Consider the following 26,223-nt stretch of genomic DNA (forward strand, 5'->3'; position numbering starts at 1 on the left):
TAGTTTGTATCTAAAATCAAATTGAAAATGTGCATAAATTACAGTAAAAGCGAGTCTTTCATATGCAAAAGAGTTGAGGATTTAGGGTGAGGATACTTTAGGAGTAGCATTGCTCATCCGCTGGTATATACAAAATAGATTAACACGTTTAAGTAACATGTAAGTATTGATTTGTTCTTGTGTATTCTTGGGCAAACTCACCTCCATCACAGATGGGGCAGCACTGGCCTGGGATGTAGCGGGGCTTCTGGCAACGGCGTGCACATAGCTCCGCCTGACACAGAGGCTTGCCCGCGTCACAGCGACATGTGACGCAGTCCCCTTGCTTCCACACCTCGGAGTTGTTGTACAGGAGACCAGTGTCAGATACACAACCTGCCAAAATAATAACAGTTACATGTAAACAGGTAAAGTACATTTCAACAAAATATTAACCAAAAAAAAAAAAAAAAATGATGGGTGATTTTAAATATTTGAAATTTCATACTGGAAAGCCATCATTCCTTCCCTTCAACATTTCACCAGTTTTTCTGCCATACTACCTTTTTTGATGATTGGTGACTGACAAATGCTATATAGTGACTAGATGAATCAAGGGTTAGGTCAGACCTTGTCAAAGCTTCACAAACATGTAGGTATATATACTCACATACACTTCCAACATGCTGTTTTCCAATTACGACTTTGAGAGAATACTACCCAGAGAATGAGAAAATTAACATCAAAACCCACCCAAGAACATAATGCAGGAAATCAATTTTATTCTGTTAATTTAGCTTTCTGAATTCCATATACCACCCCATAATAAAATTTGCAGATTGACACTTGTTTATTTGACACGCCATACTCCAGAATAATTCACTTATACAACAGCGGGCAGCATTATAGTGGGAGGAAACTGAGCAGAGCCCTGGGGAAACCCACAACCATCCACAGGTTACTGTGTAATTATTAATTCTTACTGACTCAAAACATTCTTCAGTTCAACAGGAGAGGATGGAAGTATCAAAATAGCCATGTCCACTAGCATACACTCCTTCAATCACTCTGCCAGAGGAATGTAGTCAGGTATTAGTATTCCACTTTAATTTCCTAATAGCAGCAAGCAAACAGTGCTTAATGGCTTTGTGAAACAGATCTTAACATTTACCCCTTCCATCTCATCAGGTGTTCATGACCATCGTACACCCACACACACACACTCTAATTTAGTCTCACAATTATTTCATCACTTTTAATATTCAAACTATTCATTCCCAGGACAAAGCCCTAAAGATTTGTCTTATGTCATGTGGACACAGGTGTACATTAACAAGTACTGTTTTTTAAGATAACACTACTGATATTCCTTGTCAATAAACCCCTGAGCTAGCTACCAATTCTTCTCTACTTTATTTGGCACTAATAAAAAAAGGTTGCTGTAGGGTTTTGGCCAGGGTCAGTGTCTGAGCCCCCCCAACAAAAGATAACTAATCTATCTGTTGACAATAGAAAGCAAATAGCTCGGCAAACAGGTGTCTTGGGTGTGGAGAAAGCCCTCTTATAACAGGTAACTTAGTATGACAGTCATGTTTGTCTTCACACCGAAAAGCACTGAGCCAGCTGTCAATGCCCTCATCAGTTTCCCTGATAGATCCCAGCTTTGTTGGCCCAGCGGCTTATTTCCGGGGCATAAAGAAACCTGGGCAAACTAAGGTGAAAGGCAGGGTCATGGCTAATCGCACCAGATCTGAGTGGCCACAGGGGTATAACCCCTCATATGGGAGTGATATATACAGGTTCCCCTCATACCAGGGCTCATTGATCTCTGGGGACAGGGGCAGTGTCCAGGTTTGATCTCTGGCCCCTGCACCCTCATACAGCCACAGCCATTATCCCAGTCCACCCACATCAATGGGCCCCCAAAACATGTCCAGCATTGTCCGAGTAGACACAGGTTTTAGCACCTACTCCTGCTTAGCTTCACAGCTATAGGCTTCACTGGACATCTCAAAAGAGCCCTGAAAAGAGGAATTTTTAACCTCTCACTATTATCAACTTTACTATCTACAAGATTCATTACCTCTGAATCACAGAACTGGGTATCATTTTTTTCTCTCCTTTTTTCATTCTATTTATTTGTTTATTTGATTGGTGTTTTATGCCGTACTCAAGAATATTTCACTTATACAACGGCGGCCAGAATTAAGGTGGGAGGAAACAGGGCAGAGCCCGGGGTTTTCATTTTAAGTATGCATATAAACATCTGAAATTATTTATTTATTTACTTATTTATTTGATTGGTGTCTTATGACGTACTCAAGAATATTTTACACTTATCATTATGTATGGTAGGAGGAAACCGGGCAGAGCTGAGATGTTTTCTGATGATACACGTATATTTCTATTTCACTACACTCAAAAGTCCAATTTCTTGAGACTTAAATAAAACTCAGTCCAGATCGTCGGAAACTTTATTTGATTCACATTATGCTTGTGTAGATTCCATCATATTTGGTCTTAAGTTTTGACCTTGACGAACAAAGTGCTCGATTGATTGAAAAAATAGATGGTCATTTTACATATCCACATTTTTAATGCTTTACACACCAATAACCAGAAGAGTAGTGACATTTTGTTTTTCGTAATTTTTTCTTCTCTTCCTTGTAGCTATATTCTAATAGGTCCCTTTTCTGTATCCAAATTATAAACCAATCCTCTTCAGTGCAGCTACCCAAATCACACTACTACATAAGTAAGAAACTTACTTATCTTTCAACGTGTAGCAGATTATGCAGTGCTATTACTTATACTATTAGTATTAACATCTTCCACCTCATAGGACTGAAAATTTGACACGTTTTCTAAACATTATTGCTTTGTAAACACCTGTTACCTCACTGGGCCATATTTCTGGACTTGTAAATGTACAGGTGACAAGTCTGAATTCACCCAATTTAACCCAGATTTATGGGCAACAAAGTCCTCAGATATGGCACTATTATACTCTCCCTTATAACTGAGAATAGAAGGGTAGGGCAAGAAAATAAAACCTGTTGTTAAAAAGAGAATATCTTGATAAGAGATCACCATTTACCTGGTTTCAGAAACCAGATCCACAATCAGTAATGGCTGAAAATAGCTGTGTCATGGACAGAGAGTTTAGTATAACCCTAATTTGCCATCAACTCTCAAACTGTGTTAGTGTGAAAATAATTCAGAAGAAACTACGACAATCCAAAAATCTATCCTTCAACAAAACTCTCTGATGAACTTGGTCATTGTGTGGTAATGTCTATGACAAAAACCCAGGAAACTGAAAACCACTGTCCCCCTCCCCTCCCCCCCCACCAACCTCCCCGACCATCTGTGAGCTCAGACTAGACAACACAATAAGCCCACATTGTAACCGGGACTTAGACAGTCAGCTAACATGGCTCTTAGACAACAATGAAGCCTTTTTCTCCACAGTCTCACAATCACTTATGACACTAAATATATCAATCACTGGCATGACAGCCTCGGAAATAAGTACTGAGCAGGGTTTACAACCCCAAACACCCAGTTCGCCAATCTACATAGACCACCAGACTACAACTGTAAGTACAGAAAATAGGGTGTGCAAAGGTTGTTTACTGGCATCTGTTTTGTCCCAACTCTTTCTGTAAAAGACAGCAAGCTTGGGGTAATTTAACAATTGGCAAAGGCGACCATTTTTTGCGCTTAATTGATGTGATGTGAGGTTACAATAGCTGATAATAGAGGTCTAAATGATGGAACCACCCAAAAGCTGCCCCACACCAAGCCACTGACTTCAACTCTTCACTACAGCCACCCTCATACTAACACACATGTTGGTTACCCACACCACTTAAATGCTGACAGGCACAAATTCAAACTAAAAGCTCTTCTCATTCCATTACACCACCTTGCTCTATGATAAACTGTTAACTCTGCTTTAAAGAAACCCACAACATAAAAAAGAGATAAGCTAAATGTATGTAAATCACAAAGAGAAAAATTTTGTACCACTTTGTTTACAAGACAATTTCATAGGTTCATAGGTGAATTTCGTGACTTGATGCAGAATGGAGTTTTTATCGTTTTCTACCAACAATTCCCGCGACAACAGGAAAAAGCAAGGCCTATGTCACTTAACTTACAAGTATAATGCATCACTCCTTACAGCATCTTTTACAACGGTTGACATCTGATCTCGGCCTAACTCTGTTTCAGTTTCATGATTGATTGGTGTTATTTTTACTGTACAAGCACAGTGTACAAGGTAAACAACAAACCACAAAATCAAGCTTTCAAAAACATTATATACCCAAGACTTTTGGTTTCTAAATAAAAAAATATATCATATATATTTTTATTATTATTCATATACATATTATCAAATAGAAAATAGCACAACAAAAATTATATTCTACAAGTATACATGTATATATTACAGATGGGTTAACAGTCCTAACAGTTTTACCAAAAAGCATAGAATAAAGGTATTCTATCAACGTATTCCTCTTAGTTCAGTGTGATGGAGCCATCTTTCTGGTGTTAACACTTTACAAACTGTCAGGTGTCAAACCTGTGCCTCGTTTGGCACCTGGGGCACTAACTGGATTCCAGGACACAAATCAACCTGGTCTAAAAGGTAAATATCTAAGTTGGCAGGTGATGGTGACAATTCTGACATGTTACAGTGATACTACATGGTCAACACCTTGATGAATGAGTCCACATTATGGACTAAGGATGGTCAACTTCATATTCTCAATTACGGTGTCACTGACTGGACATCACTTTAATAAGATTGCTACAGTAAAACATGGTGAAGATCATGACTGTCCAGGATTTAATTATCAAAAAGACTGTTGTCCATCAGTGTGACTGAAGAATAGGGCCATCAGGTGAATGTGTTGTTGTTGTGCACATGACTGTAACACCAGTAGAAAGGTTGCCTAACAAGTTCTCAACAATTTGTCTCTCGCAGGTCATCCATCTTGCCTGATAGCTTCATACAATTACCTGAGCACAGGTGTTGAGAAATCTAGGCTACAGGTGAAACACCGGATAATGAATGGGATAACACAAGGTCTTTGGCAGCTTAAAACACATCGACAAAGTGTTTCGAAAGTTCCAGAAGTCAGACAGGCCTATCATTCACCATAGGTTATCTTCCAAACACTCCCTTATGAATAGCTGCATCCTTTGGTTCAGGTAATTTTAAAACTTAAACCACCATCAGCCTTTAACCATTTACAAATGCTAATTTCTTCAACAGAGCAAGTACAAAAAACCATACTAAAGCCAACAACTTCCTTACTTATTTTTAGATAAAATATTCCAATTACGTATTATAATTATTACACCTAGGATTTGAGGCAGTGGACACCTGGAAGTGCCCAGGGAAAACAACTATTCTTCTTGATAAGTTTTGTTTGAAAGATTCTCACAGTTTCTCACACTAACACAGTTTGAAAGGTGGTGACAAATAGCCCAAGTTAATAAAAGATCACAAATCAAAAATATAACCAACTGATCAACCAATCTAGTAATCCCAAATAATTCACCAATCAACCCTCCTACACTTCTGACTTAGTAAAATGTACTGCAAGCACCTGATCATTTATACAAAGCTGCACACATACCTGCAGAGAGAGAATTACTGGACACTGAATAAAGCCATAGGCTGTCTGGGCAGCAATAAAGTAAGATTTACCTGAGAAAAGTCCACAAATTTCTAAATGACCATAAATTTCGTCTATGACTAACTTCCTCATTTTTCCAGATTGTAAGAGTTCTTTTGATTATTGAAAGGTGCTTTAAAGTTTGTTTGGATGGTAAGATGATACCATACTGGAAAAAATAATATTATGTGACATTTAATTGCCTCCAAAAATCCACTTTTGTAGCGAAATTTCTGGTCAGTTAGGGTAATTAATGAAAAAAAGGCGTATCAGTAAAAAAAACTTCCCTCCCCCCAGCAAGCTATCTGGACATTTATGTATCGTTAACCAAAAACAATTGTACTCACCTTTACAGACAGGACAGCACTGCCCCTCAGGGACCAGGTTATAGACACACAGGGAGGTGTTGCAGGTCTCCGCCCTACAGAAGGTCAAACCATTACGACACATGCAGGAGGTACACTTGTCCAGTCTCCATTCCTCACCATTAGCATACTCATGGTTCTTGTACTCGCAAGACTGTAGAGATTCTGAAGGGAAAACCAACAAGAACCTTGAGACTTCAGTTCTTGTATTACTACTGTACAAGTATTGACAAGTCTTGAACTCACAAGACTGTAGAGATTCTGAAGGAAAAACCAACAAGAACCTTGAGACTTCAGTTCTTGTATAGCTACTGTACAAGTACTGACAAGTCTTGAGCTCACAAGACTGTACTGATTCTGAAGGAAAAACCAACAAGAACCTTGAGACTTCAGTATTGACAAGTCTTGAACTTACAAGACTGTACTGATTCTGAAAGAAAAACCAACAAGAACCTTGACACTTCAGTATTGACAAGTCTTAAACTCACAAGACTGTACAGATTCTGAAGGAAAAACTAACAAGAACCTTGAGACTTCAGTTCCAATACTGATTACTGTACAAGTACTGACAAGTCTTGTGAATACAAAATTGTAGAGATTCTGAAAGAAAAACCTACAAGGACCCTAGAACTTCGGATCTAGTATTACTACAGCACAAATACAGTGTATTCATAAGTTTTGTACTCACAAGGCTGTAAAGATTATGAAGAAAAACCAACAAGAGCCTTCGGATCCAGTATTACTACTGTTGAAGTATTGGCAGCAGTATTACTGCATGTATAAATATAAGAAGTCAAGCATATCCAAATGAAAAGCACAGGTGGCAATTCCATTTCTACAATCTGGGACTTTTACAAATATGTATGAAGGATACGAATTGGCTGTTGACATGAAAGACTTAAGTCAACCAAATGGGTCACCTTTAATACATGCCTCAATGTGCAATACAAATCTTGTCAATGTTGCACATGTCTCTACTTGGCAAATTTTTTTTATTTCTGAAGTTTTTAAATTGCCAAATTTGATCATTCAAATAGACCGGATTTTTGATCAGAAAGTGTAGTATGCGTTTTAGTTTCTGGAGACAGACAGATATGACCAATGGCTTAATCCATGGATGTTTAAAAAGAATAATTATAATTAAACAACATCTGTTGTTTAACAAATATGCACTGGCATGAAAAAGCACAAGACTTTTCACCAGACCCCAATATATTAGTGAGCAACAATTGTTTTGGATGAAGACAATTTAGTTATACTGTCAAACTAAAGATTAGGGGGCCTCCGTGGCTCAGTCGGTTAGGGTGCTAACGCGAGCAATGACCCAGGAGTCTATCACCAATGCGGTCGCTGTGTGTTCAAGTTGAGCTCATGCTGGCTTCCTCTCTGACTGTACGTGGGAAGGTCTGACCTGCGGATGGTCGTGGGTTTCCCCCGGGCTCTGCCCGGTTTCCACCCACCATAATGCTGGCCGGCGTTGTATAAGTGAAATATTCTTGAGTATGGCGTAAAAAACACCAATCAAATAAATAAATAAATCAAACTTAAGACCAGCTTTGGAGAAGGTTCACTGATTTGTCATTTTGATAACCTTCGATGAATGCAATCTGCAACACGGTGATTCTGGAAACATTAACCTACATGCCTAGCCAAACTTATTAAGAACTCCTTAAGCACATTATGCAAAAACAGTCCTTGTGAAGTATGAACACATGTTTAATTAAGCAACACAACGTGTATCTTCTTGAAAATTCATGGCCTCCGTGGCTCGCTTGGTTAGCGCGCTACTGCAGCGTAATGACCCAGAAGCCTCTCACCAATGCAGTGGCTGTGAGTTCAAGTCCAGCTCATGCAGATTTCCTCTCTGACCGTACATGGGAAGGTCTGGCACAACCTGGGGATGGTCATGGGTTCCCCCCAGGCTCTGCCTCTCCTCCCACCATAATGCTGGTGAAACATTCTTGAGTACGGCGTAAAGCACCAATCAAATAAACAAATTCTGGAAAATTATTCAAATGCAAATAAAAAATATCTCATGGAAGAACTCTACTGCTTATACTCCGCAGACAATGTATCTGAGAGCCACTGAGAGTGCACACACAGTCTAGATTACTAACTGTGACGGGTAGTTTACCATTTACCCTCTCCCTCTTAGCAAGCCCACTAGCCGCCTCTGGCCACCAGGTCTCACCTATCCACATTCACAGTAGCCCCTATTTGTTTACACATACTTAAAGCATTGATGGAGGTATCAGGGTGGTTGGGGAGAGCTATCAGACTGGCAACCTTAGCATAGGGCTGTAACACAGACAACATTCCAGCCCATATTGTCTCCACCCTGTACCACAGAATCCCCACCCCCATAGCTTTCAATGCACTATCCCCACCCCTATACATGTAGCTCCTAATGCTAAAAACAAGCTACTCTCATACCCCACACTTTGTTTTCACCAAATTGTAGACATTCAATTCGAATGCCTCCTGTGGAACATTTGACAGCTTCTCCCCTTCCATACTGCCATGTAGCCGAAGCTATCTCCTGTGGGGTACTGGCAGGGCTAGTTTACAAAAACAATACAATTAACTGACATAAAACGTGCCCTTTGTCACAATCCTTCCACAATACCCTTCCCGAACAAAGCTTAGACATTCCTCCATGTGCAGATGGATTGTGAGCCTCAACTTCTTGTTGACTTCCTGTTGGACCAAATCCACCAGTTACATGTAGTAGATATTTGTCCAGGTGTACCAGCAGCTTAAATTCCTGCTTACGCATCTTGTTTTCTTCTGCACTGCACACATGTTTGTTACATAAGCAATGGTTCTGCTGGTCAAGTCATTAGGTGCTCAGCTAAGGTATTGACACACCTGGACAGTTACGAGTGAAAATTTGCAAATATGCAACATCCCAAAAACAAAGGTTGATGTTGTATTGCACTCAGGTCCCTCGTTAAGCAAATACAGCCCCTCCTTAAAAAAGACTGGTTGCCAAAAGTATGACCGACTGATCGACCAACCGACAGCCAGCCACTTATACAGCCTCCTGTGCCGCTGCTGATAATCCCAAATAACTTACCAACCAATCCAACTACACTTAGTAAAATATGGCTTAGGAGTCACACCAAAGTTTCCTCTAACTGAAATATCCATTCCCCTTCAAATTCCACAACCCCACATTAAACAAACAGGTTTACATCATTCTTTTCTCTTTGTTTTCTACTGCCCTTACATCAGTAAGTATCAAATCAAGTCTATCCAGTGATCAATACTTTGACAATAAAGGTAAATAATTGGTGTAAAATTTTCAACTGAGTCTCAAACCTTTCTTAAGGAAAGACTTCACAGAGTTCAGTGCTCACTGTCACACCTTTTCATTAGTTTGAGAAACTTTCAGAAATCGATTTCAAATGGAGCTAGCAATATTTATTTATTTATTTGATTGGTGTTTCACGCTGTACTCAACAATATTTCACTCATAAAACTGCGGCCAGCATGAAGGTGGGCGATAACGGGGTAGAGCCCGGCGAAAACCCTGACCATTTGCACGTTGCTGGAAGACCTTTTCATGTATGACCAGAGAAGAGAGCTGGCAATAAGTCTGCAGCTTTATGTGCATTTATTACGTGGAAAATATTAAAAAGAATCAAAAATGGCACAGCTCACCATTCACACAGCGAAATTCATCACAACAAGAGCCGGGTTCATTTGTAGCTTTTGAGATCACTTCTATCTGAAGAGGAGCAGGGCATTTCACCTCGGGGCAGTAGTCTGGTTTACAACGACATCTGCAAGAGAAAAGAAGTAAATTGCAACAACATCTGTTGACACTGGCAGAAAATTACATGTTTACAAAATATCTGCAGAAAATTGGACATGTTTGCAACAACATCTGTAGACAATGGCAGAAAATTGCACATGTTTACAAAACATCTACAGAAAACTGAACATGTTTGCAACAACATCTGCAGACATTGGCAGGAAATTGGACACGCTGACACAATATATGAAAGACAAAACAATAAAACTGGACACCATGACATCATCATCTACAGCACGAAACCAAGAGAAATGGACATTGTAGACAACATGACTTCTGTGTATTTGTACTGTGAATTGACATGTTAGATGTACTCTTCATTGTACAGTATGGTATTTGTACAGATCCAACTCAAGATATCTCCAAACATTTCATTGGATACTTGTACATTTCAATTTCCACTAGTTATTAAACCAAAAGAAGACACTACAATACAAAATGCCTGTGATGAACCAGAAAAATTTAACACAAACCACAATTAATTCCATGGCTACAAGATTCAACCATCCAACTTCAATAGTTGAAGGCTCTGCCCGGTTCCACCCTCACACGCTCCGCTCCCCCTCCCCCCCCCCCCACTATCATATCATATCGTCATATATGTGAAATAATCTTGAGAATGGTGTAAAACACCAACGAAATAAATAAATCAATGGTCAAAGATTTCTCAGCCACTAATGAGGCCCACTTCCATACAACCCAGCTTCCCCCCCCCCCCCCCACCCTCATCCAACCACGATCACCCACACTCTCTACCTTTAAAAACATTACTTATGTTATTAGCACTGCAAAGGTGATCTGTGTAGATATAACATGTACCAAATACCATCTGATGAGCAATGAACAGGCTACGACTCCTACACGGATACGCAAGTCATGAATCAAATCATAACACGGGCAGATCAGAGTAATGTGTGGGTAGCCATAGATCATCGCCTCTCCCCCGCAAAGGGCATTCCCCCGACCACAGGTATCCGGCAATACAACCGTTTACATAAGTACATAGTTACTGATGGAAGGTGAGGGAATGAGAAGTAGCATATTGTCTTGTCAGCTATGCTGTTATGATATCAAAGAACATGTGGTAGAGATTGCTTGGAGCTGTGCTGAAGATGCTGCTAACCTGTGATGAGATTCTATGCAGGTATGCAAGTACATAGGCTGTCAGGAAGCCTCATCTGTTTTGCACCTGTACAAAATCATAGGTGTGCAAAACAGGTGCCCATCTTATGCCACAAAGGTATTCCAAACATGCATTTATTATACATGTACAAAAATGCATAATCCTGAGGTTTTTAACCAATTTTTCGTTTTAAAAAATCTCATTCTTTTCTTCCAACTTATGAAATCTCACACGATTAAAACTCAATAACATAACCATAGTTCTTTCATGCATTTCTTGCAAAATGAATAGTGCTTGTTTTTCTGTTGGAACATTTTTGAGAAATTTAATAAAGACACTGACAGAATTTCTGAACACCAATGCCTGAAGCGTTGACCTAACTGTCCAACATAAGCAAATAGCACATCTTAAAATGATATTGGAGTTCTAGCTCTGTATACACGATAGCTTTCATCAATAGACTGTTGTGGATATATATGACTTGCATTATATGAGAGGACCAACAGATTGACAAAAGATGCAAAAGTTATATCAAGCAGACAATTCTGCAGCAGCGGCTAAAAGTTCTATTTACTAACGCACCAAAAGGCAATCTAAACTCTCAAGCTTCCCCTGGGTTGCTGTCATATGTTAGACAATTTCACGTGTACATTTACTGACTGTTGCTTTCTGTACATATTCATTACATATTCATATTCGCCCTGCAATTTAATCACTGGCAATGCACGTAACAAATGCACTGTCTTAGAGCATGTGCGAAAGCACAGGGAAAAGCCCAGCTAAACTTAAACAGTCTTCAAAGTTTTTCTTATATTTTCCTATCTTCTATATCTTTAGCTTGAAAAAATGGAACATGCCCATGTATGTTTGAAATCACAGTGACAAACACTTTTGAACTTTTTCTGGTTTGGCCACACTGTTTTATGATTGCAACATTTAATAATGAGACAGAGAGTGTGACATTTTAAATTGTTGTTACTATGATTAGAAACTGGCAGGAAAAAACCTTGACAGTTCTTGTTATAAATGTAAACAATGTGCTGTACAAAGTTTGAGCTAAAATTTGGATAATTCCAAAGGATGCAAGCCTATAAAAGAACATCTGCTTTGCCTCTTATGTCAAAACTCATCTGTTTCCAAGTCGCCACCACAGCAGAGATAAGAACTTTCTTGACAGTAATATGCTCTCAAGTTAAAAAATTACCTTGAATGTCAGAAATAAATTTATCAAATTCAGAGTTAAATTCATAAAAGTCAGATATAATATAATCCAAGTCAAAATTTGAACCAGAAAAGTCAGAACAATACATAATGAATGTCAGAGGAATTAAATATCAATGTCAGAGATCAGCACAAGTATCACTTGTGTGCTTATGTAATCACACCTATGTTTCGCAACCTGAGAATATGCATCTGATCAACCTGATATATATTTTAAAGTCAGTGAAGGCTTTATAACAGCGGAAATAAAAGTCAGCAGAATTGACAACAAAGTAAAAACCACATTTAGTTACCTTCCTTTATAGGCTCTTGGTAGGCTCAGTCAGAAGGCCAAACCAATCATCCCTAGCTGGCTGTGTGGCCAATGAGATTACAAGCTCAAATCAAGCTCTCATTGGTTCATCTGTAGATGTAACTCAGGCAGTGTACCTGACAAAGGGCAGTGGTTTACTACGGCCACTTGATGTCTTTTTAAAACATAATTCAAGCATGCAACAAGGCTTGCAAGTAAGAGAGTCAAAATCCGCAGACTAGGGCAAAAGTCTGACTAAAAAGCCTACCATCAAGCTTAAGTGTGACTCAAGCTTAAGTGTGAATCAAATCCCTGTATCATGAACATGTCACTTTAATACCCCATACAAGGGGCTAAGTATATTACAATGAAGACATGAGAGGAAACTTTACATTTACATAAATTTTGGACAATAAAACCTTTCAAAATCTCATTTAATACTTTCCTTAGAAATTCTGTAATAATGTATCAACAATGGGTAGAAAGTACATACACAAGTTGTCCTCAGGACCCAGACATTGAAAATTTCTTCAGGGCATGTGGTTTTAGTTGTGGGGTTTCCCATGGGCATGTGAGAGTTTTTAATGGTTGTTCTTGGGGTAAGAGCTAGGTCAAAAATGTTAATTTCAACCCCTGTTTAAGTTAATTTGAATGATTAAATCGTGAATGTGTCTAAGATAATACTGACAGAAACAATGCTAATATAGCATGGCAATGTACAGCATGTGTTGCAAATTATTCTACTGATGCTAGATAAAAAAAAAAGAAACCTTAATTGTCACCTAGTGTGGATGTATTCGTTAGCAAACCAAAGAGTGTAACACTACGGACACTTGGTTGTAAATTGACAACAACAACAAAGACACATTCTGACAAACCATATAATTATGGTTAATGGATTCTTTATGTAGTGTAAATGCATTAACAGCTCTTTTAGTTTGAAAGTAAATGTATGCACTTCTGAAAAAAAAAAAAAAAAAACGACCCTAAAATGCATTGTAATGCACAAACAGAGGAATAATCTGACAACCAAAACTAACCCGTCAAGCTAAGTACATCTAAAAACTAAATAATGGACAAGCATTACTGTCAGAAATTTATCTCTGTTAAGTGATAGAAAACACTTTTACACAGTGTCAAGAAGTTTTGTTATTTCTTTTTTTTCTTTTCTTTTCAATCAGCTGAGATATGCGTGTCAGACTGGCCAGTCACGGAATTCCACACTTCTGCTGTTATATACAGACAAAGACATGTGCACAACACCTGTATGGAGAGAGACAAAAAAAAAAAAGTGCATTTTCATATCCAATTTACACTGGCATTTTAAAATAAATACATTTATTTTTAAGTGAAAAGAGTCAAGTTGATATGGATGTAAACATGAACTAACCCCTGAGCAAGGGAACAGCACCCATCGGCTGAAGCCACATTCGGTGGTCTAAAACTATCTTCTTCACAGGCGAGTTCCACCTCGGCAGGACACACAACGGAGCGACATTTTTCTGAAGAAAATAAAAATAAACACAAAAAGTGATTTCCTGTTTTTATAGAAATCCAAGTCCCAAGTGAAAACAACTTGGCAAATAATTGTGTCATTTATGTCGAACTTGTAAAGGCTTGTGAAGTACGAACATGTAAGACCCCTGAGCCCTTAGCCTTGTTTATCCCTCAGGACGGCATGCCAACTGCGCCTTTCTTCGCAGGGTGACATAATTCTGTAAATGTTTGGCGCTAACCCCTCTGCGTTGATGGCCAATTACTATGGTGAGTCCACACTCCATTGGCCATAACGCGCCATGGCAATGGGATAAGACTAGCTGCGAAGCTTTCTCTGCCACAAATTCCTTTCTGTGCCAGACTGCTTTTCTCAAGCTTTCAACAATACAGGCTGACATATGCTACACAGCTTTTGTTGGCTGTGGAAAATCCGAGGAATCCCATCCCGCTGAAATGAAAGTCAGATCTGCAGGGCCTTCTTTGATGGCTTTACCAAGTGCTAAGGTAACGAAAGGCTGTGACAAAAACCATCACAGGTAATTAACCATGGGAGCATGTGTGCCTTAATTTAACAGACTTCATTATCGTTTTCTTCAGCACCCGTAAACAAACAGAAAACATGCCAACTGATGATAGGGTCTCCTCTGTGCAGACACCTGCACCTAAATAACTACGTGCATTAAAAATAATCTGAGTAGTAGAACGCTGCCAATAATGGTTGCCAAATCAGTGAAAAACAGTTTTTACAACATCTTTAATCTGTAAAGTGTGAAAGAAACATTTCTTTTTCATTGCGACCAGATCAGTTTAAAGTACACTTCAGATTTCATCAATATACATGTTTTATATCTAGTAATTTTAAAATAATTTTTAATAGAGATACAGACATCTGTTTCAAATCAATATTTTTATTCACCTGTATATTACAAGTGCTCACTGTCTTGCTGTCTACTACTGTTAAAATTACCAGTAAAATACATCTTTGTGATATATGTACGTGTACAAAATACACCAACTGTGCAATTTTCACATTAAATGAAAAACTCCATATATTTACATTAGAATTTGGAAAATTCAACTTCAGAAAAATCAAATCAAACACACATGTACATAAAAAGAAAATGAATGCTACAAATCAGTAAACTTAATTCCAATTAAAATTTAATTTTTATGGGCAAGTGTAAATGTAACCAATATTACTCCATTTTCAACTGAAAAATGTTCAAACTAATGCCATAAAAAGAAGATAACTTATATATTTAACAATACATACATATGTACAAGTCAAAGTACCACTGATACCAATGTCATTTACACAACTGTTTGCCGCAAGTAAATGGTACTTGCTGGTCATAGAAAGCCAAATGAACTGCTGAATATTTATTTATTTGATTGAAATTTTATACGACAGCAGCCAGCATTACTGTGGGAGGAAACTAGGCAGAGCTAGGGGAAACCCATCCGCAGGTTGCTGCCAGACCTTCCCAAGAACAACTGGAGAGGAAGTCAGCTTGAGATGGACTTGAACTCACAGTGACCACAGTGATGAGGTGCTCCTGGGTCATCAAGCCACACTGGCACACCAAGGAGGCCCCCAATATTGAATATGTGTATTATACATGTAATTAAATAAACAAGGATTACATCTGGGTAGGCTATCTTTGTGGCTACAAATTCTGACAATTCCACAGAACCCTTTAGTATGCCTGCAAAGCTAACTGAGCTGGTGTGAGGTACATACCGTGACACCCACAAGCACCCATGTGTGGTTTCTCGGCTCTTTGATTTACAAGTTGTTCCATATCTCCTTGGCTTGGACCAAACCACAACCACTACCAGCTGGACACATACATGTACATGTACAGTCAGCATCCTTTATAACCACAACAACATGTGGCAAAAAAATCTATCAACAATCCCAACATCTTTATCAATACAAGTTTTTGCCCCGTGAATACTCAGTTTTTTTGCCCTAATGACGCCGTCTGAGAAGGAAACAAGCTCCTCGTGTTCGGATACTGGGAAAGAATCGGAGAGCATTATTCTCAGAGGTCAAGCCAAAGGTAGCCTCAATGTAAACATGGAATTCCGTCCTGTGTTCGTCAGAGGGGGAAAGAAACACCTGGGCCATGAGTGAGCCACAGATATCTGCCACTTTGTGCATTAAAGTCGCTATGGTCAGGCCTCCACAAGAAACTAGTGGGTGGAGACTATGTCAAGATGTGTGTTTAGAGTACAAGAAATGCTTCTCGATGATTTCTGATGGTCACTGGAGACCTTGTTCTGATCCATAGTACAATGTTTTGAGCATTTTTTTCTTTTTCATAAAACACACAACTTTAAACATTCAGCGAACAATTTATGTTCCAACAAGAACTGTGCTTGCATGATGGAGTCAAGTTGTTTACTGTTGTTTTTAATGATCGCAGAAGAAATTTACATGTGCTTTCAAACTGCTTGCCTATCTCATTTACAGGTAGCTTCCAAGAGTTGTAAAAAAAATGGCAAGGTCTTACATATTAACATGTACCGTAATTGCTACAACTTTTCACACACGAAAGAGCAACTATCAGTGTAATTTATGCACATTTTTAAGTTTTGGAGACAAAACTACATTGGTTGGATTAACCAATCAAGGCTTCATAAAACATTTAATTTTATCAGTCAACACAGATTAATGCCTTCATAATATGGTTGAATAAACACCTTGTAAACATGTAAAAAGGTTGAAGAATTATAGCCACATATTTCAAAACTGATAACGAAGTAGCTATTCTCAAATTAGATTTGTATCAGTTAGAAAGGCTGCATATACAAGTAACAGTGTGTATGTTCTTGCATCTCTCAAAATTAGTTACAATTAACAGTTCCTAATTAATCTTTCTGAACTCCATTTGCTGCTCAAAATTTACAGTTCTATAGAAAAGTGTTAAAACAAAGAAATGTGACTGTACAATCAGAACTGACAATGTGACATTTTTTGTGCATCCATTTATCATATTTTCCTGACTTAGATTAACTTTTGACAATATACATACACAGAGATTTCAAAAAGTAGATGAATGATACCTCATTTGAGAATAGCGCACACACTGCCTAATTCGCATACATTAAATCTCTTAATCTGGCATAGGTAAATTTCCAGCTATGAAATGTGACAAGCCTTAAAACTTCCGTTATGACAAATCCAACTTCACACTGGTGTGAAGTTATTCACACATAGAGATATGACTCATTTGTTATGATCTTTCTTTTTTTTATCAGAAGCTGTTTACATTCAAAAAACAAAAAAATAATCGTATATGCTGTTTGCTGAGGCAATAGGAACATTAATGAGCATGATGACTCAACAGTAGCTCCACCTGTGCGATGACACACCGTACACATTACCTGTGAAATCATGGCAAATTAATCTGGGTAACACCATAAAATCTGGATTTAATGTTTCACGCACTAGTTAAATTTTAATTACAAGCATAATTATCAGCATATATACAGTATGTTTTGCCTGGTCTTATCCCACATCGGTGCACACCCATGTTTCACATTTGGACTTATTTGGTAAAACGTTAAGTGAAAGACTGTAAAAGGAAAAGAGATAAGGTAAAGCTGTACCAGCCATGATGCAGATGGGGGTGGGTGGTAGAAGAGGAACAGAAATATGGCCACCAGGGCTAGCTGATCTGTACATCAACCGGCACTACCTGAATATTACAGGCATGCTACCTGAATGTTACAGGCACACTGAATGTTACAGGCACTTACTGTCATTAATCGCTCCCCCCCCCCTCCAAAAAAAAACACATGCACTCACATGCACACAAAACTTTCATGTCTCTTTTAACCAGCACTGCAACACCGCTGACACAAGAAAGTTTAAACTTTTCAGAAACTTGCAAGACTAGCAAACATTTTGGCATCTATGATGCCCGTATACCCTGTACCTTATTTTCCACTTAAACAAAAAAAAAATCCCAAAGTCTTCATTCAGTTCATTTCATGAGAAATCTACAGACCTGTACTGTTAAGATGAAGCTTCAGTTGTCAAGCCAACAAAGTTTATTGGTCATTTAAACTTTAAAATGGCCTAATTGAAATCTCACATGTTACCAACCAACAGTTGATTTACACATATATCTGTACATAACGACTGCCACCAGATGTGGAAGACAAGTTCTGGTATTAAACATACAGGAGATCCCCCATCCACCACCAGACACTTCCCCTTTTCCTTTATACCACCGAAAGATTGTCCTACTCAAGCAGGAATTTGTAGCCGGGCGCCAAGTTGTCTCTGTGTCAAAAACAAAGCTATAATGCAGTTATTAACACACTTCTGCCCTTGCTATCTTGTGACCTTTGACATACAAGTCATGTCAGGCTCTAAGGTCTTCTAATAACAGAAACAAGAAGCTAGGGGCAGGGCTAGTGAAGAGAGAGAGGAATCCAGGCTAGTTTTCTACGCCCACCCTCCCCACACGTTCAGCCCGGATAAACACTGACCTCTGGGATATATCAGTCTAAACATTTACTAACAAACTTGATTCTAATGGTCTAAATATCCCAGACACCCAGCCACACACAGGCTACCACTGTGGAATACTGAAGATATTATAGACATTGAGGGTTTTATGTCGTTTTCCAATTTTATAACTGAAGAAAAATCTATATAGGTAATCTTGAAACGGAAAATAGAAACTGTAAACGCTAAATTTCTTTTATCTATTTCAAGTTGTCAGAGTAACATTCTTAATTTGAAGACAGTATACTATTTGCCTGTGCTGGTATCTTGTCTTTTGCTAAGTTTGCCCTACTTTGTTCATTCACTTTGAATGAAATTATGAATTACAACATGAACAAAGCAGAATAACAGCAACAGGATATTAATTAAAGGGAATGAATAGATTAGATGATAAATCACAACATATCACATATTGCATATCACAACAACATGGCATCAGTAGAATAATCAAAGCAATACGTACATTCAACATAACATGAACTTGAGATTGGAAAAGAGAGATGTAGAGAAAATGCATAGCAATACTCAGCTAAATGATAGTCTTAAATAGTTTTGGTCGCCAGTATATGGCTGAAATATTGACAAAGTGGCGTTAAGCCATAATCATCCATTCAATAGTTTTGGAACAATAAACCGCCCAAAACCTGGACATGACAAGCAATTTCCAAAAAATGAATAGCATCGCAGTGTACCTTACAGTAGGGTATTTTAAATTTATTACTATTAACTGGTTGATCATTTGATCTTTTTCTTTTTTTTACCAATGATTAATATTCAACACACAGCACTAGTGATGATTTAGAACTACTCTTAAATCCCACTAGCTATAGATTTACATATTAGTGCTGAATTAATTGTTGGCAAAAAAGTGACTAGTGTCACATATGGAAAGTGTTATGAATGGCACCAAAGTACTTCCAAGGGTATAAACATGGAAGTCATGTAAATTCAAAAGGGCAGGCAGGCAGGCATTGGTACATAAGGTAAAAGTCATGTTCAAACAGCTGGTTTTTATATCAAAATGTATTGCTTTGATAAGGAGAAATCAGTCTTTATACAGACACCTTTTTAAAAGGTTATCAAGAGTTCCACTCATCAGAGGGGAACTTCCAAGTGAGTAAGCTGAAGATAAGATGGCTGCCTGACAGAAATAACTCAACTGCCACTGTGCCTGTAAATTTCTGATTACATTTTAATGTAGCCATTACATGGTCATCGTTAAAACTTGTTAACCCGAAGAATTTTCCCTTGGAATCTGGAAAATTGATACCATTTCAAATTGGGTCCTGACACGGAAAAAGCACGCGTGACTAGGGAAGTCGTAAAGTTGGGCCATGAACACTAAAATAAACCAACAGCATACTTGTGTAAAAGATTTTTACATTTTGGATAATTTCACCATCCATCAACCAGTTGGCACTGGGGTGATAAGAATGCAGTTATGCCATTAATTCGGTCCATGTAAGACCTCCATGCTGTGACATGTGTCTGTCTAAGACCTCACTCCATCCTTGTTAAATAAGCCTTGAATTTGGTGCGTCTTGACATCTGGTAGACAGGTATAAACAATTAGCCCCCCTCTGTTACTTTATATTTTTAGATGGATTAAGTGCTGTTCATGTAAAAGTCTCCAAGACAGAGTGACCTCCCAATGTTGCGTTTACACGAGAGAATTTTGTTTACGGAAGCACTCCACAGGCTATGTAATGTCTGGTCTGATCTGATGCAAATAGAACATGGATAAACCTCTCGCTACCTGATGCAAGATTCACAAAAAAAGTGCACAAAAACCAGACACTGGCAAGATCTGCACTGAAAAAAGAAAAAGAAATTGGGGGTTTGGGAGGTGTGGGGTGTCATGTCACTGAAAATTCTCAAAACTGTACTACATGATCCACCTGTCAATAGAAGCCACCGAAAATTCATTACCACATGTACGGTCTACACTTATTGTGATTAACTGCTGAATGGACATTATATTTGAAGTGGTCACTGCAAATTTGCATAAACATACATGTATGACTCACAAGGAATCTAAATATTCAATAGTTAGTACACTAAATTTTGATGTCAAAATTATATTAAATCAGGACACTAACGACATCAAGATTTTGGCTTTAATATATGATATTAGGGTTTAACTTATCATATTGTGGTTCATGCTGCGCCAATCGATTAACAGCATCTAGATCAATCATTTGAACCTGTCTTCCACAATCAACAATGACCAGTTTAGGAAAGTGATGTCGGCATAATCAATGCCACGCTTTACAAAAATCTTCAAAGAAACCTTTTTGTGTATCAACATCTACTTAACTTTATCATGGCCACCTTTAGCTTCAAGTCCTAAAACTTATTAAGAAAATGGCTCTTTATCTAACTCGTTTCCTGACAGCTGTGCTATTAAAGATAATTTAAGTTAATTAATAACTCAAAAGTAGCTGACAGGTGCTGAATTAAACCATTCAAACAAATACATACATCATACTGCCTACCGTCACCCAAGACTACAGAAGGAGCTAAACCAATCAGAAGTTTCGCCATTCTGGTTACATTAATTATTGTCCCGCGAGTTCAAAGAAAACCATCGTGCCACTACATTATATTAAGGGCAGTATGGGTGATAGCTGATATATCGTTGATGTTATCTGGAGGCATTTACTCACACACACCTCTCTGTGTGTCCTCACATCGCACACACAGATGAGCACATGTAAATCAGTATACTATTGTTGTCGACATCTGACACAATCAATGTAGTACATGGATGTCTAGAGAGCATGGAGATCACGGGTAGAAATGTTTGAAAAAAAAATGACCTGCCACAGGCAGCAGTTAGAAATAAATTTTTACAGCCACCTACCAAATTTTACTCGTACAAATTTTTCTGTTTTAATCTTGTCTGTCTACAGAGTACAATCAAAAATACATGATTCTTCAATGCTTCCACCTTTATCACTGCCTCATACAGCGACATGTAGTCAATGTTATCTTGTTTTAACAGACAGCTTGCTCTGACACCCTTCATCTCCACCATAAGTGAATTGAGCCGTTTTGTATTTAGATGTATATATTCATTTTCATCATCTTCTTTTGTTTTTTTTTTTCAAATATAAATATTTTTGGTGTATTTGAAACCACTTTTTTACATAATTATGAAGAAATGAGTTGAACGTAAAAACTGCGATGGAATGATCAGAGCATCTTAAGTGATAGTGGAGATGAATGTACATGTAGTTACCTGTATGTGAGAGGTTTGGCAACACATCTTATGTGACCATACAAGTGAAACATCATGAAAATATGCCGTGACATCACTGGCCTACGAGAGAGAGACTACATGTACTGAGAGACTGTTTTCAAGTAAGTTAAAAATGTAAGCAGTTTCTTTTATTTCTACGTAAGATCCTCTCTTTTCAAAGAAGTATTTATATACCCAACGGTTTCATCTGTCTCCTTTGAGGACATACATCTAATTTATAAGTACATCTTCAGTTAACTGAAATATGATGCCAAACAGAATTTTGTCGACAATGTCTAAGTGTTAGGCAAATGCAAATTTAGACTCTCATGATTGTGTTAATGTCTAACCGAACTTTTACTTCTCTTTAAATGGTCAGTGAATCCAAAGTGATTGGCTAGGATAAATGCACCAGCAAACAGCTTTCTACTGCCTGTTTCTAGCCTATTACAAAACACCCAGCGTGTGACCATTTAAAGACAAGGGCGAATGAATACCACTTCAGTGTCAATCCGTCTCATTGGATAAGATTTTTTCCAGTAGATATGCCAAGCATCGAGATGCATTGAAACTGATGCATGGGGTCTTATCCTTCACATTCGCACACTTATCCTTGTCAACAGAAGTCAAAACAGTTAAGATTTTGTGAGCTTTCATCCACTGACCTTAGGCCTTGGTCTGCCCCAACCATTCTGCCCCCCAGTGTTCAATTCTCTATCCACTATGTAATAGCTTGCATATTTGATACAACCTCTCGACACACGGACGCGTCACATGACTCTGCAGGGGGGTGTCAAAGCTAGGCCAGCTTCCAGCGACAGATGAGGGACATACCATAACTGGCTGTGTTTATGTCACAGTCATATTTAACACGTCTCTGCCACACTTGGAATAACATTAATGATAGAGGAACGTTCCAGCTTTGTGTGTGTGTGGGTGGTTCCCTTTAGGACCATGAACCATACAACAAGTAAGCCTGCTAATCACACATTTATGCCAGCCCCTGGCCCTCTCATAACTCAGGCTATACTATTACAATGACAGACATGCACCAGTTGGTGAAGTACACGAACACATGAAGGTTCAGACTGACAGACTGGTTGTCACTCAAATGACAAGACAACCACAATGGCTATTTCTCTATTTATTTAAATACTTATTCATCTGATTACTGTTTAACACCACAAACAACTTCAACGAGTTCCTAACAAACCTCCACACTCAAAGCCACAGATGCCTAGAAGAATTAAAGACACAGAAATACAACAAAAACATAAAAAAAAAAACTTGCCAAACTGCTTGATGGAGTCATATGAATGTATGCATGTTTGGGGCTTTATGTTGTACATGTACTTAACAATTTATCATATTACGACAAGGAGTCTTCAGGTATGTGTACATATATTGTATCTTCTTGAGGTAGGGCGAGTCAATGCCACCAAATTGCTGTCACCACTGAAATATACCAAAGACACCAGACATGACACCCCACCCAGTCACATTATCCTGACACCGGGTCAACAAGTCTGGTTTCCTTACTCTGTTAAAACCTCTCAGTGTTAAGCATGAAGCAAGGCAACAGCAAGTACCATTTCTAACAGGTGAAGTACTACAGAAATGGACTGTTACTAGATGACAAATCAGCCCCTGTTTCACACAGCGATATAAGGTTTTAGCCTTACATTGCTATCCACATTAAACTCAAAATAAAATATATATATATTTATATCAAATTGATAACACTCTGGCTGCTGATTTTGTACCAATCAGGTGGTACAATTTTACCATCGAGTTTTAAAAATTTAATTTTAACAAAAGTTTAAGTATTGAACTCGACTTGAACTTGATCTGTGAAACAGATCATCAGTAGGATGATACTGCTTCCTCTGGGTTCCATCACAAAAATACTCTTGCCTTAAAGCCAAAAGCCTCGCCAGTAAGTTAGTTCTAAACACGGATCAGACAAAAAGAGATAAAAAAATACCAGCCATGCATAACATGACCTCAACGACTAAATTGATCTTCTGCTCGGGACCAAATTAATAGACCGATATTTCGATCAGAAATATTGTGGTTCAACTTGCATATGTTAATCACCTTTACTTTTTTTATTTGTGTTTTTATCGTTGAAAAGGTATCAGTATTAGGTTGATTATCATGAGATTAAAGGTATCTCACCTGAGCGTTCACACCTGTACTGATCACAACACCTTCCTGGTTTCCCAAGCCCTTCCACCACCAGGGTGCTTATGTAGCCCACGGGACACGCCCGTCGCACACAGGCAGTACGGTTACACTCGCAGGCCAGCGGCGGCTTGCAGCAGCTGTGAGCTACCCTCAGACTCATGTTGCGGATGAGGATGGAGTCGATGGGACATTGGGACACGGGTTCTTCTTCACAGTTCACATTGGCACAGTTACTCAGTCCTACCTCTGGAAGGAAGTGAGAGAGAAGAAAGAAAGAGGAAAATTAGCATAACGCTATTAACAGGTGGAGTAAATGAACAGGGAAGCACCTGAATATTATTATTAATATTATTAATAATACATTCAGTATTTTGGTCTGAGAGCTGATTAACACCAACAGCAACAAGAGAAAAACAACACATGGTCATGAAATCAAACATCACTACAGAATGAATGAATGACTATGGCTCAGCCTTACAGCCACAACGGCAATATTTCTGCCATTTTGTGGCGAAAATCTATTGAAATTAAGAAGCAGTGAATGGTTTTTGATGTCACAATGAGAACATTTCGAATAAAATAACACAGACAGACATACCTGTACATGTACATGTACTTAAGACCAGCTAAAAGAAGCAGTTCTTTGTTAAAACTCAAAAAACATAACCATACATATATATATATTATATATATACTTCTGGAAAAGTCTATGAACATGTATATGCATGTAAATATATATATATATATATATATATATATATATATATAACTATAAATTATGATACAGATCCATGGCCTTAATTACTTATATCACAGTGACACTACAGTTCATAGTAATACATTCAACTTAAAAGAATGAATGAGTGAGTGATTATGATTGAAAGACACTGTCAGCCATACTCGTGATGATGGTAATGCTCATGACAATAATACTGACTTCAAGATGTTCAAATCACTACTTGGTAAAATTCATCATCATTTATTTACGATCTTTCAAATCATCAATCATTTGATTTACAACATACATGTGTGTTCCTACAAGCACGTACATGTAACAATCACCAGTGCACATCCTGGCTATTGTGACACCTACCATGTATACGAAGGCAATGGCAAAAGCATAACAATAAAACATGATATCATCACTGGTCAAGGACATCTGAGCTCTACTAAGAACTGGCTGTCTGCCCAGCAAGTCACTGAGAGTTACAAAATCACATGCTAAAGTGGGTATACGTTGGTTCTTTGTATGACAAATTAACGATATATTACCGTAATTCTTCCACCTTTACACATGGTTGCAACGTGTTTATTCAAGCATATTCTGAAGGCATTATTTTGTGTTGACTGAAAAAATTACACTTTTTGTGAAGCCCTGAAACTGGAAAACCCAGCCAATGTAGTTTAGTCTCCAAAATCAAATTAAAAATGTGCATACAATGCACTAAAAGTTGATCTTTCATATGCAAAAATTAGGGAGTAGCCCTTATTCACAAAGTAGACCATCTTGAATTTGATTAATTGCAGAATAACAGAACACTGATACAAATCTCTACATATACACTACATGAATGCTTGAGTACATTTGTACTTGTTCCAACTAACGGACTAAAGGAGTACATCTTCAAAGGGCTAAGACAGATTTTTTTCTTTCACCTTACACTCAATACCTGAGGAAAAATATCTGCAACGAGCAACATTCTCTGGCTGGATAAATATTGTGATTTCTGTTGGAGGTATAAATGGGTCAGACGCAAGGCCAGGACTGACTTACTGGTGATCATCACCATGCTGTGTGACATCAACAATGACAGGGCCCACTCGTAAAAATCTAACCTAACAATCTCAATCAAATATTTCTCATATTTGCTCGCATAGCTGAAATACAGCAGACATATCTTCAACGGGACACCTTGCTATAAGCCTTAGATGAGGACTTGAGTCGGCACTACAGAACTCCAAGGCACGGGAGCAGCATGTCAGAACCGCTCTGTGCGCGCACACCAGCCTGTGGAATGTTACGCACTCTCACTGGGTAATGTTGGATTTCCACACAAGTGTGCCGTTATAATCAACACACAGAGGCTTGTTTGTTCATCAATCCCAAGCCAGGCTCAAGAGGCCCCTTCAAGCCTAAATACCACGTCGGCCACGTCTTTGATACCATGTTTTCTCAGAATTAAACCAGTCTTCGTCTAGCTGCCAATTTCTCGGCCACAAAAAAAAAAAATTTGAGTCCTTTATGCTTTTGTCTATTTTTATCATTTTAAAAGGAAACTGAACCTC

At 38.3% G+C, this 26,223-nt stretch overlaps 1 protein-coding gene across 1 annotated transcript in view; it reads right to left on the minus strand.

The window, feature by feature from the left end:
• The window catches only part of LOC135467111 (cysteine-rich motor neuron 1 protein-like), a 73,770-nt gene that overhangs the window by 25,716 nt on the left and 21,831 nt on the right, over positions 1 to 26,223 (minus strand). The window contains 5 exon segments of the mRNA XM_064744871.1: positions 202 to 375; positions 6,020 to 6,202; positions 9,701 to 9,822; positions 13,881 to 13,992; positions 23,929 to 24,183. Coding sequence (XP_064600941.1) covers positions 202 to 375; positions 6,020 to 6,202; positions 9,701 to 9,822; positions 13,881 to 13,992; positions 23,929 to 24,183 — 846 coding nt within the window.

Source organism: Liolophura sinensis, chromosome 6, assembly GCF_032854445.1.
Source record: "Liolophura sinensis isolate JHLJ2023 chromosome 6, CUHK_Ljap_v2, whole genome shotgun sequence".
In the NCBI taxonomy this organism is placed as follows: Eukaryota; Metazoa; Mollusca; class Polyplacophora; order Chitonida; family Chitonidae; genus Liolophura; species Liolophura sinensis.